Below are 18348 nucleotides of genomic sequence, written 5' to 3'. Positions count from 1 at the left end.
TGGTGTTTTATAATAGCATAAACTTAAATAAGAGAGAGAGAGAGGCCCCATAGCAAAATTCATAATATGGCTCCCATCCTTATGTTGGTTGATGCCACCCCAACCCATTCCCAGATAGCTAGACCTGACATGGGCATTCCCCAAGGGTAGGACCCTCGGGCCAGTTTCCTCTTTCGTTCTTATTGAATTTACCTGTGTCTGTAAAGAGAGGGAACCTAGCACTTAACCCTTACAGATTGAGACTGGGCAAACCTGGGTTGAGTCCTCTTCTCTCCATTGACCACATAGCACTGATAGGGACTAGTATAGGGCCCAGAGCAGCCCCCGGGACAGCTAAGCTAAGAGAACCATAGAAGACTAAGTGCTGTTTCTATAGTACGTGTCCATAGTCAAAAGATACCATGAGAGCATAAGAGTCTTAAAAAATTGAGATAATCATAATGTAAAACTGATCTACAAGCCTGAAAGCACTTGGCTGTAATTTTCCTTATCAATATTAAGTTGATGGAGTAAGTAAGATCTAGTAGTCCCAGTCCTTTTAGGACATTTTATGGAAAAATTATCTTGTGCCAACATTGAGATCAGATAAAAGGGATTAACTATTCTGAAATACACAGATGTCTTGCATTGTATTGTGCAGTGATCGATTAAATATTACTTTTCATACGGTGTCTCAAGCCCTTTCAAGGAATACAATGGTGACGCGCTCTACTTTGTCAATATAACCTCTGCTTTGTCCGTTATTGAACATAACACACATAGTAAACTTTTTTTGTCTGTGACCCATGAGAACATGTCATTAGTAGTGGGTCTGATCTGCGGTGCCCACCCATCACTAAAATGAGCGCTGTGCCCCTCTGTTTGGTTCTCTTGGTCTGTAGTCGGTTTCTTCCATTCACATCATTACAGTCATATCGCCGTGAATGGGAGATTCCAAGACCTAGTCCTTCCAAGTGATGGATGGGACTCACAGGGTACAGACCTCCAGCTTCCACCTGTGTCAGTGAACCTTCCATTTTAAAGTGTAGATTTTTCTTTGAACATCATTTTAGTTTATCTGGTTATTATCTACATATAATGTTAAATAACTTAGTAAGTGCTTTGCTAATCTTGTACTGATTCTGCTTTTATATAATATATTTAAACATTTTTGTCCAATGTTGCTTTCACAGTTCACATCTTTCAGTAACTCCTTCTGGTTCAGTGTCTGTACAGTGTCTGTTCTTCCTGAGAAGACCAGCACCAGGCATTGTACAGACCTAAACCAGTCTCTTAGAATAAACTGCAGCACATAGTATTGCCTTTGAAGTGCCCCAGCACAGAATCAATAGATTTCAATACACAACCAGCAGAATTGTGAATGCAGCTCTGGAGTATACTACAGGCTGTAACTCAGAATCAGTACAAGATAAGTAATGTGTATATATAAAGTTAGTCTAACCTTTTTCATGGAGATTTATTTGAAGGTATATAATATTGTACAAAGGTGAACCTATATTATGACTGCCCGATTTGCTCTTGATGATAATAGAACTATCACACATAATAACACACATTAAAAGCCGGCATGTGTAACACTTGGTTTGCAGCTAATTAATGTGTGGGAAATGTTAATAGTGCCGATAGCTGTAGGATCTATTTTAATTAATATATTCAGATTTTTATTGTGTTTTGCATGAACGTCTCACAGTACTAATTGACATTAATCCTTGTTACGTCTGCATTGTGTTTGACCGTACAGGGTGCAAAAGACTTTCCAGTGCGCCGCGCAGTGAAGGATACTTTGTCCAATCCACAGTCTCCACAACCATCTCCTTATAATTCTCCTAAACCACAACACAAAGGGGCACAGAGCTTCTTACCGCCAGGTTGGGAGATGAGAATAGCACCAAATGGCAGGCCATTCTTTATTGACCATAATACCAAAACTACCACTTGGGTAAGCAACACTCTACTTTTATGTGAGCTCTCCTGGGTACATTTTAGTATATTTTGTGTTTAAAGTCATGAAGCTAGTCCCTACAAATTAGGGCATCTTGCTCAATGCCCAAACGACAAGCCAGCGGGTCCTACTACACCCCCTGATGCCATTCCCGTTTGGCTGTGTCTACCTTCATGTCACCTTGGATGGATGTAGCCACAGGTCCTTCTTGAGAGATGAAAGAGCATACAGCGCCCGAATTTAAGGAGCGCTCTGTGCCCACTGGCTTGTCTTCATTAGGGCATCTAACACATTCCCAAATTTAAAGTAGTCTGTCACCTTGACAGATACCCTTTAAAAGGGGGAAATCCATCTATAGGACATGTCTATAGGTGGAGGACGTGGGCTCAGAGACCTGAATCTTTTGGTGCCAATAAGAAAACTCCAATACAGGAAATCTGTCAGTTTTGTGATAGAGATTTCCAATGATGGTGATCTCAGAAAGGCACAGAACAGGGTTATATCTTCTAAGGAACCACCTTTTCAAAATCCCAAGGGGTCCAAGCTCATGGACCTCCACCAATGGAATCCTCTAAAATGTCAGAAGAACACTTTAAAAAAAAAAATACCAAAGTGGTATTCCAACCAAAAGTGCACTCTACAACCTTGGTCTATAGTCCACCTGGTACCATAGAAGATATAGAAACACCAGTTCAACGGATTAAACCACTGGTGTTGTCCACAACCATTTATATGTTTGCTATTATTTTCTAAGCTCTTCTAGAAAAACTAGATCTATCGCCTGATATTTGGATTTATACAGGTGTTGGGTTATGTATTCTATCACACAACAGGTGACCTCTCTTTATAGGAAATAAATACTCTTCTTTAGGCTCTGTTCACAGTAGCATCATGGCTTCCATTAACAGAGAGAGCCATAACCTTAAGCTCCTGGGCCCCAATGCAAAAATCTGTAACAGGGCCCCCAAATAGGTAAGTGTCATTTATAACACTGGTTCCATTATATAAGGCAGAGATCTTCTGGTCTCCCTAAGGCTCCAGGCCTGGGTGCAACCGCAACCTCAGCACCCCCTATAGTTATGCCTCTGACCTTTACAATAGATCTTGATGGACCTATTTAGAATATTTTAAACTTTTTCAAGATGGTGGCATCATATTATGCCCAGTGGTGTAATACATTATAGTAATGATATTATAGGAGTTAGTTGAGTGGTTTCCTGACTTTTGACTCAAGCTGTAGAATGTTTTTGCCTTAAAATAATGTTTGATCTCTCTTACGCTCCGCTGCCGGTTCCCTATAGGAGCATATGATACTACACTGATTGTTGCATGTGTGACAACTTTATGAAAATTCGTTAATAATTGCACTATTCAATGGGGATTCATTGAATGTCTCCACTTCTTTATCTCTTACTTGTTCTGTTTTTGTATTAAATATTTACGTTGTTTTTTGTTTTTCAATTATTACACTGTAGAGCTGTGTGCATGGTTTCTGTACAGCTCCTACAACTTAGCGTGCCGCCATATGGTGCCTCCATACAACACCTTTCTTCAGAGATATTCCTCCCTATGCATTTAATGCGGGCCATTCATTCAATAAAACACACCATTATTTTTGTTTCTGTTTTTGGATTCTTTCTGAATCTCCACAGTCCTCTATATGAAATTTGATGCATATAGAGATACATTATGGCCCTATTTGTCTATAGGTGCCGTATCCATACAACTCGGAATGTAATCAATGGGTTCTCTTTGTAATGCAGGACAGGACAGGTCTTCCAGAGCAAGAGACATTCTCTTCACTCTGGCTAGGAGGTGAGGATCCTGAACAGTGGACCCCCTCCCCTCTAAGTCAGAATTCCCTAATACAGCAGGGTGTATGAAAATTGGTTTTCTAAATGAAATAACTCCTTTTATTTATTTTTTATTTATTTTTTTAAGGCTGTTGTCTTTTTCAGACAACCCCGTTTTTGAATGGAAGCTGGTGGGGCGGGTCCGGCCTATCCCTGGTGATCAATTTTTATCACTCTGAAATGCGATTTCTCGCCAGACATTTTCACTGTAGCTTTTGCGGTTTAGCAGGGGGTTTGACTCCACTTTGCGTTTACTAAACTATTCTAGTCTAGTGCAATACTTTGATTGGGGCTCTCCATTTACATAAAGGGTGTTATAAGTAGTACCTCTAGATTCCGCTTTTGTCCAAAATCGCAGGACATTTAAGCCCTGTCATGAATTGTCCACAAGCACACCCAAAAAATCCTCTTTCTATGAAGCTTTCTGAATCTTTTGCCCCAGGTGAAGGAGAGTCTAGCTACATCTCTGTTATGGCCCAATGACAACCCCCAGAAAATTTCCCTGAACATAGTAAAATCTGCCTATTACTGTATCTCTATAGAACTAGGCAGATTTAATTCTCAGGAGCTTAGGAAAGTTGGAAAACAACTCCTTTGGAAGCTGTAAAGTCATTCATTGTCACCCAACTTTTCCAGAAGCAGATTTTTTTTAAGAACCAAACAAAAAACATAACTATTATATTTCAGTTTTTAAGACGATGTAATAAATATGTGAATAATCCTCCGGGAGTCTCTCCACTATTATAAATGGTTTGCTTTGTATGCAACGCTCCTGTCCTAATTCCAGTCTTTTTTTTTTTTTTTTTTGTTCGAACCCTAATCCTAAAAGTAGAGATGTGCTGCGGGCACTGGAAGATTATGCTGCAGGGGGAGTGAAATGGATTCAGCAGGAATATTCGTGTAGGATGTAGAGTAAATGGCTCTTTAATTGCCATAATCTCCAGACCGGTTGCCTATCATTTTCTGCAGTACGCTGTCTCGGACACTGTACCTGCAGGCTATGACTTTTATTAAACTTCCAGTACACTTTTTTTATTTTTTTTTCAGGTCTAATAACTTTTATTTTTCATCTAATCATAGAGGTAATGACAATTTAAAATTTGGCCATAGACATTGGGCAGGGGACAACTGCTTTTTCCATTTTGCCCATTAACATCCCATTAATCTAAGACCAATTGAGAAGTTCTTTCTATTACCCCAATCTGTCCAATGAAGGTTTCCCTTGACTAAAAGCATTGGGAGGGCGGAAATCAAGCTGCCGCCATAGACTTCAGGGTTACCAGCGGACCTCATTATGGATCTTTCAAGTATCTGTCTATTCTTTACCATTCTCAAGATCTCTGCTTGCTGTCAGTCTACGAGAGTGTGCTAAGGGTTTGCTACAAATGTTTTCAATGTAGACAATCCTCTGTGATTTAAACAGGCTGACTTCTCGACTAATACATTTTTCCAGCACTGATAACATTGTAGCAATTAGGACTGCGGAGAGATTTGTGCTGCTGGTGTGGTTAAATCAGAGAGGATTGTCTAGACTGGATACAATTGCAACAAACCTTCAGTTGTGAAAGTATTTAGTCTACAGGGTTTTTATCAATTGGCTGTATATAAAAATGTATCCATTCAGTGACCGCAAGCAGAGATCTTGAAAAGAACGAAGATATAAACACACAAAGTGTATTAGAAAGTTGCATAACACTTTTTTTTGTAGAACAACCTCTTTGTACCTGGGGACCCAACTGCAAATATTATGGCGGTTTTGTCCGGGTTTTGAAGTGACAGGGATCGGAACTTTCAGATCTGAACCCTTCTCCCTATGACTACCAGGTGGGAAAATCCCATGTCCAAGCCCTGCTAATTCTACTTTACCACTAAGGTAGTAGCCCATGCAAGAAGCTAATGGTTCATGATCGTTACGTGTATGTTGGAAATTGTTCAGGGCAGATTGTGGAATTTTCTTGGTTGTTACATGAGCAGCAAATCTTCCTGAGCACATAACATGCAGCGTATGTCCCTTAAAAAACCCTATTGACCCATGTATGGCCAGCTTAATGAAACCGAAGCTTTTCTCTTCCTCACACCACCTCATGAATGACGTACATATACACAAATGTGGTGCATGTGTTTTGATAAATTTGCATTTCGCGGATCCTATGTACTACTTATTTTCTTTGGCGCAATTTGCAGCTGACAACCTACCACATCTTAAATCTCCCCATTATGTCTTTATGTAAGGTGTGTTTACATATACCAACTCGGCTCTTTCTGTAATGATGACGATTCCACTAGTTGCTACTGGAACAATCTGCTGACCATCACACTTCTATAGGTGCAGATTGGAGTTCACTGGCATTTCATCAACAGATGAAATGTTACCCAAGAATGCAAATCACTAGAGCGAGTTCTATGCGGGTGATGGTGGGAGATTGCAGCTCTAAAGCCTAGGGAATTGTGAATGCAGCTCTAGAGTATAACACAGGCTGCAACTCCAGATCAGTAGAGGATAAGTAATGTAATGTAAGACACAGTGACTTCATCTGCAGCATAGTGAGAGCAGCTCTGGAGTATAATACAGGATGTAACTCAGGACCAGTACATGATAAGTAATGTAAGTATTGCAATGTATGTCAAAGACGTAGCTAGGTTCTCCTGCTCCTGAGGCAAAGATTCCGTTTGCCCCCCTCCCCCAGAACCTCTCTTGCAACATCTCCTTCCCCCTTGCCATGTTTGCTTTCTTTACCAATCAATGCAATGTAATTTTTTCTTCACGTTTTTTTTATGTAACTCGAGTGTAAAACCATTTGTACATTTTTACAAGCAATATAGTTATATAAGGTACTTAACATAACATTAAATTAAAAGAAAATAAATTAAAGAGGACAGTACCTGACTAAAACAGATTGAATAACTGGGGCCTCATGAAACTATATGGTAGCATAATGAACAGCCCCCCTTGTAGATAGTGCCACACAAAACCCCCCTTGTAGATAGTGCCACACACAGCCCCCCTTGTAGATAGTGCCACACAAAACCCCCCTTGTAGATAGTGCCACACACAGCCCCCCTTGTAGATAGTGCCACACACGGACCCCCCCTTGTAGATGGTGCCACACACGGACCCCCCTTGTAGATGGGGCCACACACGGACCCCCCTTGTAGATGGTGCCACACACGGACCCCCCCTTGTAGATGGTGCCACACACGGACCCCCCCCTTGTAGATGGTGCCACACACGGACCCCCCTTGTAGATGGTGCCACACACGGACCCCCTTGTAGATGGTGCCACATACGGACCCCCTTGTGGATGGTGCCACATACGGACCCCCTTGTGGATGGTGCCACATACGGACCCCCTTGTGGATGGTGCCACACACGGACCCCCTTGTAGATGGTGCCACACACGGACCCCCCTTGTGGATGGTGCCACACACGGACCCCCCTTGTGGATGGTGCCACACACGGACCCCCCTTGTGGATGGTGCCACACACGGACCCCCCTTGTGGATGGTGCCACACACGGACCCCCCTTGTGGATGGTGCCACACACGGACCCCCCTTGTGGATGGTGCCACACACGGACCCCCCTTGTGGATGGTGCCACACACGGACCCCCCTTGTGGATGGTGCCACACACGGACCCCCCTTGTGGATGGTGCCACACACGGACCCCCCTTGTGGATGGTGCCACACACGGACCCCCCTTGTGGATGGTGCCACACACGGACCCCCCTTGTGGATGGTGCCACACACGGACCCCCCTTGTGGATGGTGCCACACACGGACCCCCCTTGTGGATGGTGCCACACACGGACCCCCCTTGTGGATGGTGCCACACACGGAGCCCCCTTTTGGATGGTGCCACACACGGGCCCTCCATGTGGAAGGTGCCACACACAGCCCCTCTTGTAGACAGCGACAAAACGCTTAAACAAATTAAAAAAAAACTTGTACTCACCTAGCCTCGTTTCTCCGTCGAACGGAGCAGATCCACAGCATCCTCAGCAGAATATGTGATGGATTCTTGCGTAGCCCAGCATGATCCATTGATGTCATCTGGCTGGCCTGCGCAGGGTTCCTGTGGTAGTGCCTTAGTAATTGACAGAGCCAGCTCATTGCTCCGCCATAGTATTAAATTGTATCCGCGTCCTAAGGATGCAGATACAATTGAATGTAGCAGATGCCCGGAGCAGGTGACGCCACCCGGAATGAGGGGGCCCGCGCCACATGGCACTTTATGGGCCAAGCAGCATGGGCACACTCATGCCACGGGCCCGGTAACAGCCGCCATGGCTGCTATAGGTAGTTGAGGTAGTTCTGCCACTGGCGGCACCTGGTCATCAGCGGCGCTGTGACGCCCCTGTCTCTCCTACCTTCGGCTGAGGCACATGCTACGCCACTGTGTATGTACACAATGACTCTACCAGCAGAATAGTGTGTGCTGCTCTGGAGTATAATACGGGCTGTAACACATGATAAGTACAAGATAAGTAATGTAATGTACGTACACAGTGACTCCACCAGCAGAATATTGAGTGCAGCTCTGGAGTATAATACAGTCTGCAACTCCGGATCAGTACAAGACAAGTAATTATTTTAGAAAGTAACTCAACTTTTCGTGTAGATCAACTGTGAAACTGCGTTTTGCTTTGCTAATGATATATAAGGAATTAACTAATAAATTAGGTCGGTGTGATAACGAAACCTTTCCGATGTGTATCTATCGGTGCAATTATAGTAACCACATTTATGTATCTCGCAGGAGGATCCACGCTTGAAATTCCCTGTACATATGAGAACAAAAGCTTCATTAAATCCCAATGACCTGGGACCTCTACCCGTGAGTATCTGACCATGCCATGTGTGATGTATTAGGTCACTTATTATATATTGTAAATATTTTAAAATTATCCCCCCTTAAAATATTCGTTTTTGAGTCCTCATCTGAAGTTGTTAAAAAAATAAATAATTATGTTTCTAGTAAAGTTGGTTGACAACCAATATGGCTGCCTTAAAGGAAACCTCCAGGTAAAACCAATACTGTTTTATGTGTAATGCAGGGCTTGAGGGGGGTGGTGCTTGACTCTAGGATTTAAAGAGAGAAGTCACTCACCTAGAACTCAAAACAATATCTGTAACAGGGCCCCCACCTACCACATGCCGTTTATTACACTGGTGTGTTCTTATGCTGCAGAGTAGCCTTTAGGGCCCCCTCAGGCACCAGGGCCCGGGGGTAGGACTGCTACCACTTCACCCATTATAACTACGCCCCTGCATGCACCACACCATCCGGCCCCGCACTATGCATACCACAGTAAATCAGTGTTGTCTGGAGTTTCTTTATAGCCTTCACAGGCATTGCCACCCAGCTTTTCTAGTGAACTGAATGGAAAATCTGTCCAGTTATGCAGTGATCTAATTAATCTTTATTACAGCATTTCCATATTTAGTGCTCAAGGAACCCAACAGGTCTCGTATTTTTATAATTGCAGAGATGGTTTAAAGGGGTTGTACCAGAATCAAAAATTATTATTCATTCACAGGATAGGTGATAGTGTTCTGATTGCTGGGGGCCCCACTGCTGGGACCCCACCAATTGTGAGAATGGGGGTTCTGAACTCCCAGTTTCTCCTCACTGCTTGATCGCAGTGAGGAGGACATTGAATGGGATGGCAGTCCAGCATGTGCGCTGCCAATCCATATAAAGTCTATGGGAATTACGGAAACAGCCGAGTACAGCGCTCGGCTGTTTCTGTCATTCTCATAGACATTGACTAGAGCGGCGGACGCGTGCCTCCACTGCCGCTTCATTCAAGCTCCTCCTCACTGCGGGGGGTCCAGTGAGAAGGAACAGGGGTGGCGAGAATTTTTGATTCTGGAAATACCCCTTTAATTTTACTAAGCCCGTAATTTGTGTTCCGTATGAGAAATCCTCAAAACATCACCTGTTGGGGGGTTCTTGAGGACTGGATTAAAAAACATTGCTTTATAGGAAAGCTGAGTGACAACCTCTTTGGCAGTGATACATAATGGCAGTCCTACTGGTAGTCACTCAGCTTTCCCATAAAAAAATGTATCTAGTCAATAGCTGTATAACATTTGTAACCGATGACAGAAGAGGACGACTCTGGGACATGTAGTCACTGGTGTTCTGGTCTTGAGAACAATTTAATTTTTTTTTCAATGAATTTGGTCATCAATGTTTTGTATATTATTTCCCCCATTGTAATGAATCTTCGTTGTTTCCTTTTACAGCCTGGCTGGGAGGAAAGGATACACTTAGACGGCAGAACGTTCTACATAGATCACAGTAAGTCATGTTCTGGCTGCGAAACTGCGAAATCTCAGAGCAAGCACGAAAGTTCACAGGGGAAATATCAAAACAAAGGAAACATAGTAAAATGAGAGCTACCACAAAGACCTGTTTATTGGAGACTGTTATACTCTAAAAATATAATTGTCCAACTTACCGTAGATTTATAGATGTAGCAGAGCTGACTATCATGTAACCCTTTGGTGGTTTTTCTTTGTATATCATAACTATAGTATAGCCAATATGAGTTCATATAGTGTAATAGGTTGCAGGTCGGTATGAAACCACATATTAGACGACATGTTATTACAATAAGTGACATCTTAAAAACTGAGCCCTGCCGCCTCTGTAGGGGCTCTGCCCTGCCGCCTCTGTAGGGGCTCTGCCCTGCCGCCTCTGTAGGGGCTCTGCCCTGCCGCCTCTGTAGGGGCTCTGCCCTGCCACCTCTGTAGGGGCTCTGCCGCTTCCCAGGCTATAAGACAATATACACCGCATAATAATGTAATTTTTAAATAAGGTCTTTACATCGCCACCTAGTGACCAAAAGCAGTACTACTTTATTCTATATGTTTTGGCTTTCTTGGGATTCCACCATCAGGAATCTCCCCAAACAAGTGTCAGAATATGAAAGCAATGTGATCTTACTCTTTATTCAGGAAGCCAAGTGTTGATGTGTGGAGACAATGGTAACGGACATTTAGTGCCCTCTTACGGTACTGTACTTTCCTACATACGATGCAGTGCTTGCAATTGGCCTTCCCTGAAATTTGTCCGTTTGAGTTTGCGGAAGATTAACAACTTTTTTGTTTTATTTATTTACAATTTATATTGACATCTTATATATGTTTGGTTTGACCTGCACCAGAGATATGAGAAAATAAGTCGAGCAGTGAGTTGTTCTCACAAGGTCGGTGAATATAACTGGGAATGTTGGAAAATCCAGTGCACAGGAAAAGAAATGTAATCCATACCAACTGAGTACCCCCTTATTTACCCCCAGACTAGACTATAAAAGTGGCAGAATATGTATTATCATAAGCTCTGTGTGCTGGATTTCTTCTCTCCTCAGTGGTATTCATTACTGCGTACCTCTCAACAGGCCAGAATACAAATTTAGAGATTTTTAAATCTACCCCAAAATCCTTTTGAGCTTATCCCAGAAATGGTTCAACCCAATCCCAAAAATCTATTATAGAGAGTGGATACAAACAGTGTCTCTCACTCTGGAGGACCCAACATGTCTGTGTATTACATGGATAACACATTGATATCAATGGGATTTTTGTAATACTTAATTTCCCCTCTGGTGGCTCTACATATAAATGAAATATGTGGTCCTAGAGTCTCTGTGTCCCTTTCTCTGTGTCCCTTTCTCTGCGACTCTCCTTCCCTGCGACTCTCCTTCTCTGCGACTCTCCTTCTCTGCGACTCTCCTTCTCTGCGACTCTCCTTCTCTGCGACTCTCCTTCTCTGCGACTCTCCTTCTCTGCGACTCTCCTTCTCTGCGACTCTCCTTCTCTGCGACTCTCCTTCTCTGCGACTCTCCTTCTCTGCGACTCTCCTTCTCTGCGACTCTCCTTCTCTGCGACTCTCCTTCTCTGCGACTCTCCTTCTCTGCGACTCTCCTTCTCTGCGACTCTCCTTCTCTGCGACTCTCCTTCTCTGCGACTCTCCGTCTCTTTCTCTCTCCGTCTCTTTCTCTCTCCGTCTCTTTCTCTCTCCGTCTCTTTCTCTCTCCGTCTTTTTCTCTCTCTTTTTCTCTCCGTCTCTTTCTCTCTCCGTCTTTTTCTCTCTCTTTTTCTCTCTCTCTCTCTCTTTTTCTCTCTCTCTCTCTTTTTCTCTCTCTCTCTCTTTTTCTCTCTCTCTCTCTTTCTCTCTCTCTCTCTTTTTCTCTCTCTCTCTTTTTCACTCTCTCTCTTTTTCACTCTCTCTCTTTTTCTCTCTCTCTCTTTTTCTCTCTCTCTCTTTTTCTCTCTCTCTCTTTTTCTCTCTCTCGGACCCTACATGTCTCTACATTACACAGAAAACCCAAATGAATCCCACCCCCACAAAATTCCTTGTCCAAAAATTAGAGCCTAATCCGGAGTCTGTATTGTTGGCAGGTCCAGTATCACTTTGCAGCATGGCCGGTGTGATATAACCCATGTCCTGACTTTATTTTCGGATTGTGGCATGATTTATTTATCTGTACACATTAATACACCTCTAAGTGGTTTTTCCTATCTACTATGGTATGATGGTCCCTGTGTTTGCACCATTGTTTTAACAAATGCAATTATTTTCTAATAGTGTTACAAATATATTTAAAGATACAGTACACCCACTTTCTGCCCATAGTGGGTAGTACTGATAATGTGGGTCCCAGTGCAAAATTTATACCAGGGTTCCCAACCATTTAATGCCTAGTAGCATTCTTTGTGATTTGTTAACTCATTAGTTTTCACAGAGATTAGTACTGGGAAGGGATTGCTGTAATTGAACAGTCTCACAGTTCCCTCAGGACTGGCCGCAGTGCTTCATGAGTTTTCTAGCTAATCGCTATAGGGGAGCAGAGGAGTTATTAAGCTGTGTGGCTGTGTGACGCGCAATTTAGATGGTGTGGTGATTTAGTGCATTGGTTGTGATAGTCATACCTTCAGTCATCCACAGGGGGCAATATAACAGAAAATAACCTGTAATCGCTAGATGGATAAAGGGGTTAAACATTCTAGTATACTTTATGTTCTAATTCTGCACCATTTTTAAGATCCCTGCTTGCTATCAGTGAATGTACATTTTTTTTTTTTTTACATCCAGAGGCTTAAAACCTGTACAGACGTAATACTTCTCACAGGTTGTAACAAGTGGTTACAATTGTATCCAGTCTAGACAATCCCCTGTGAGTTGCACATATCTCTCTCCTGTCCTGATAGTTTGCTACAATGTATCAGTGCAGGTAAAATGTATTAACCACAATATTTAGCTCACAGAGCTTCCACAGGTTTTGCAGTCTCTTGGATGGTAAATAGGGTATGTCACACTATATTCGTGCTCCCTTTCCACTGCTAAATAAAACAGATTTGCCATTCAAGGCTTTGGGAAAGCTGAGTGAAATCTCTCACAAGGTTGTAATGGTGCCAAACCCAATTGATGTGAGATTGTAGGATCGTATTTGGTTTGATTCTTCACTTTAAAGTGGTTTTAATGGAAATTTTCTTTGTGCTCTTTATATCCAGATAACAAAATAACACAGTGGGAAGACCCACGGCTACAGAATCCGGCAATTACAGGGCCCGTAAGTTATTAGGAACTGAAGAAAAACATGTTCGATAAAAGTTTAAGCGGTTATATAATATTAGAAAGACATGGCTACTTTCTTCCAGAAACCGCACCACTCTTATCCAATGGTTGTCTATTATTGCAGTATTGACATAAGTGATGCTAGAAGAAAGCAGCCATATTTTTCTATTTTCTGATGATGTATACTGAAGTTCCACACCAACTAATCTTTTGTAATATATCTTCATTATATGTGTTACCATTTTCACTTATAGTTCAGATTGTTTTTACTTTGCAGTATAGAAACAAGATCTGTTGCTACATGGAAACCATCAACAAGTAGATTGGTTGCTGCTGTTGATGGATCTTTATGTTTTTATATATTTCCGGATGCTTATATAGCTCTATCATATGGCTTTTATATCTTAATGCAGCACGTGTGCACCTTAGTAACACTATGTCAGCCAAAATGTCAGATTAGAGGGAACCTGTCAGCAGTTTTGAGACCTAATATAGTAGATGGGAAGGGCGATTGACCTAGGAAGTACCACTCTCTGCTCTTAGATCGCTAGCTGTCACTGAATGGCGGGGCCTGCAGTGTGCAGTGCAGGAGCCCTTGCACATCAGATCCTGCAGAGGTATTCAACATAATTTCTCGGTCAAGTCCGATTAAAATGCCTTCCCCCTTCCCTATATCGCCCTGTCAGTAGTTTTGAGACCTCAAAAATGTTGACCGGTTCCCATTAGTATCTGACTGCCTTATACTTACAGTGGGTATTCATGTGTTAATGAGTCAAGCTGAAGGGAATGAGGGGGTTAATGAGACCTACAGCCCATTCGCAACAGGGCATTATTATGAACTCAAAGTAGTAATAAAAAACACATAAGAATAACAGATTCATAAACAGCAACTTGCTGACAGTTTCCACGTAGAAGCAAGATTTATTTTCCAATACTGAATACAGTAGGATAAAACATACTAATAAATAAGAGAGAATCACTCAGTCATGAAAATGTTTTGTATGTAAGCTAGATTTTATATTTGAGCCTATGGTAATATACATACAGTGGTGGAGTTTCACTTTAATATTAGAGACCAAGGAATTGTGTTTTACTTCGTCATTCCCATCACAGATGTAGGATAGGACATGCTATCAATTACTGATCGATGGGGGTCCGACCCTTGGGACCCCAACGATTCTGAGATTAAAGGGGTCACAGTGCTAGTTTAGTTGGAGCCCCATCGATCAGTAAGTGATGACATTATCCACCTTCTGTGATGGGAATAGGTTTGAGGTTAGAAAAAACAGCACCTTGGGTCGTGGCTTCATGGTTTGTCTGTGTTATTTATGGGGCTGAATTGCAATACCAGACAAGACCTATGGGCAAGAGTGGTGCTGTTTCTGGGTTAAAAAAAAAAAGCTCACTTTTTTTTTTCTCTTAACCTAAGACCTCCGCTATAGATATGGTTTATGATGCTGTCTTGCCAATAGTCAGCTGTACCTGATACATAGTGTTAATGCAATATTAGCTAGAAATGTCTATTATATTGGATGTCTGAAATTGTATTATTACTGCTGGTATAATACTTGTTACTATAATCCTTTAGCTGCAGCACAAATTTAATCTGTGTGCTGTAATAGGAAACTGAAGTTGAGAAAAATATTATTTAGAGATCTGACTGATCTGTCCAGCGTTACCTGGGAAACTGAGAAATCTTCGGAATGTCTCCTATATATTATGTATATACAAAAATAGAATCCAGCAGCACAGGCTTAAATGAAAGGGGGTGCAAGCCTTAGGGAACTGACCGCTGTCCCTCTAGACAAAAAGCAGTAAATAGGCAGCACTCGCACAACCTGAGCCTTTCTCAAGCCGAGAACTCAACTTGAGGCTTTCTCAAGCCTTGAGAAAGGCTCCGGTTGTGTGAGCAAAAACGTTGCACTTTTGGGGTCAATAAAGCACAATCTTTTTCACTATAAGCCTTTGAGTGCTGCCTATTTACTGATTTTTTTTCTATTAATATATATGTATATATATATATATGTGTATGTATATATATATATATATATATATGTGTGTGTGTGTGTGTGTGTGTGTGTGTGTGTGTGTGTGTGTGTGAGAATATGTATTATATCTGCTACGTGAGGGCAGCCATGAGATCTGTCTGCTCCAGAAGCTTTGTATTTTATTTTTTTTTATCCTCCATTGAGTCTTCACATAGTATTAAGTAAATATTCACCTCTAAACACCAATTTACAGTTACATAAATAATTTTTCTACATAAATTACATTACTTATCATGTACTGACTCTGAGTTACAGCCTGTATTATACTCCAGAGCTGCATTCACGATTCTGCAGGCTTCAGAGTTGAAATCTCCTAGCGCTTCCTGCTTGTTCAGTGCTTGCATTCTGGGAAGTGCCATCTTTACATCAGGCACTATGCAGTCATGTAGAAAAAAAAACTAACAGGTAACATTTTAGAAGATCAGCTTAGCTTTTTGGTTAGTCTCTAATAACAAGCTTGCTGACTGTTTCCAATGACGACCAGCAGAATTGTTATTTAGCTCTGGGCTGTAAATCTGGTTTAGCATAAAATAAACAAAACCGGGCGTTTACAGAGTTAGATTTACTGTACTGTACTCGGGGGAAAGCTGGGTGACAACTTGACAGCCGTATTGGTAGTCACCCTGCTTTTGTATATAGTTGTGTAGTATTTTTAAACTTTTGATATGAGGCCAACTCAAGAACTTTATATTTATACTTGAGTCATTTCTGTTTAAAGGGGTCCTCTGCATCTTTAAATATCGATGGCCTATCCTAAGATTAGGTCATCAATATTAATCGGGGGGAGTTGACCTGCAGTACCAGGCCTAGCCACAAGCAAATATATGGCGCTGTGACTGTGGCACTCGAGTACGCGCTGCAGCACCTTCATTCCTACTTTATCAGTTTTTTGTTTATTATTCTAAAAAAAAAATGTTGTTTTCTCGTCAAGTTATTTAATCAATCACCCGATTGGCCACTTTTCGATTTGTCTTCCAGGCCGTCCCCTACTCCAGAGAATTCAAACAGAAATACGACTACTTCAGGAAGAAATTGAAGAAACCTGTAAGTGTCTGAACGATTTAAATTTTTCCTTTTGCCAATAATATTTGCTGCTGACCACTATTTTGCAGGCTGAAAATTTAGCAACCCCATAGGAACATGATAAATGGTTATATTGAATGAATTCAGTGGAGATTATAGGCAGATCTGTGGAGTCAATAAGCCAAACTTCCAACTCCTGTATAATAAGCCTGACTGTCTGCTCGCTGAGTATAGATGTACTGTATGTGTGATTGGTAATGTTGGAAGAGCACAGTGAGCACTCCGATAACTTTACCCACCTGTATATGTCTCGGACGTCCAGTTTGGGCTGCTTTAACCATACTGCAAACAGTGCGCCTGTGTCAGGCCCCCCGGCGGCGGCACAATTGTCAACTGTGTTTGCATCCTCTTGACGCAGACCCGGGTGAAAACGTGTAAGGAGGGGAACGTTTGGGGGCAGACACCCAGAGATATGGGCAGGGCGGCAATGTTGTATGTCTTTCCTTCCCCTGTCTGTGTCCGGTTAGCCCTTGCATCCTTCACCTTTGGTTGTGTATCTTCCTCCTTCCCTTCTGTGTCTATCTTGCTGTTCTCTCTCCTGTAGTTCTGTTCAGCATCGTGCGGCTCGCTGCGGCGCCACTGAACACTTCACTTTTCACTGAACAATATGCTGCAGCGTCAGCTAAGCAGATTGGCTGGACGCCGATGAGAGTGGCGGGTAGGGGATATAGGAGCACCGAGGAGGGTTGATAAGTACAGGAGTATACAGCACAGCCCTGGTACTCGCAGCCGATCACTGGGAACAAAGACAGTATTTACCTTTATCTGTTAAAACTGCCCGTCGCCCAGTAGTCCACTTCCTCCTCTGCTCTTCACTACTGAGCATGTGCAGCACAGATTCTGGCATTTTAACTAAAATCCTTGGAGCAGCAGTGTGAAGATACTTGGGGTCCTTTTACACGGCCCGATATGGGCCATGAAAACGAGCACCGATCAACGAGACAACTCGTTGATCGGCGCGCGTTTGTTCCAGTCACAAAAAGCAATGATTGGTTATGTATGGAGACGAGCGATCATTACTACGATTGTTCGGCCCTATACGTTTCTATTATGTCGGCAGCACATCTCCCTGTTTACACAGGAAGAAGTGCTGCCGACTAGCGACTGTTTTATTGGACGCATAAACAAGGGGATCGGCCAATAAACGAGTATTTACTTGATTATCAGCTGATCGTTGCCCTGGGCAGTGATCGGGAACGAGCGTTCATATGAATGCTCGTATTCCTGATCATTGGCCCCTGTAAAAGGGCCTTAAGGCTAAGGGAGAAAAGAGCACAACGGGGAGCGGATAAATAATTTTCCATCGCCACTAGTACACTGCTTTTTGATAAATAGGGGCCTTAGATTGATAAAACTACACTTACTGTATATTTATATAATTACTATTTCTAAACTTTCCGAAATTCCTATGGAAGTAATATAATATTAACAATATATATATTATATTTAATATTTTTATGCTGGAGTTGGTACATTCCTACCTACTCTGACTCCACCCAAAACTGACCCGACTCCACAGCCCTGATATAGGACACGGATAAGGGAAGGATGGGACTACTTATCTATTACCACAATGTGTTCAGAGTTACGATTTGAGGTCACTGTGTCTAGTATAATGGGGCACGATGGCTGGCATTATAGGTCACTATGGCTAGTATAATAGGGCACTATGGCTGGCATTATGGAGCACGAAGGCTGTAGCTTCTATGGCTGCTGTTTATAAAGTACTACAGCTCTGGGCACTATGGCTGGGGCACTATCCTGCCCCACCTTAATTTTGTGGCAATTTTCAGCCATCTAATCACAAGCTCAATTTATAATGATTCTCAAATGAT

General features: G+C 42.3%; 1 protein-coding gene across 9 annotated transcripts in view; it reads left to right on the top strand.

Moving 5' to 3' along the window:
• The window catches only part of NEDD4L (NEDD4 like E3 ubiquitin protein ligase), a 328543-nt gene that overhangs the window by 269498 nt on the left and 40697 nt on the right, over nucleotides 1-18348 (top strand). For all 9 annotated transcript variants that reach the window (XM_075841150.1, XM_075841171.1, XM_075841160.1 and 6 more), the window contains 5 exons: nucleotides 1742-1939; nucleotides 8553-8630; nucleotides 10046-10100; nucleotides 13319-13377; nucleotides 16409-16474. In XM_075841150.1, coding sequence (XP_075697265.1) covers nucleotides 1742-1939; nucleotides 8553-8630; nucleotides 10046-10100; nucleotides 13319-13377; nucleotides 16409-16474 — 456 coding nt within the window. The remainder of the gene's footprint in view (nucleotides 1-1741; nucleotides 1940-8552; nucleotides 8631-10045; nucleotides 10101-13318; nucleotides 13378-16408; nucleotides 16475-18348) is intronic.

The sequence above is a fragment of the Rhinoderma darwinii genome, chromosome 1 (genome assembly GCF_050947455.1).
Source record: "Rhinoderma darwinii isolate aRhiDar2 chromosome 1, aRhiDar2.hap1, whole genome shotgun sequence".
Taxonomy (NCBI): domain Eukaryota; kingdom Metazoa; phylum Chordata; class Amphibia; order Anura; family Rhinodermatidae; genus Rhinoderma; species Rhinoderma darwinii.
The sequence above is the reverse complement of the archived record's forward strand: the minus strand, read 5'-3'. Positions and strand labels throughout refer to the sequence as shown.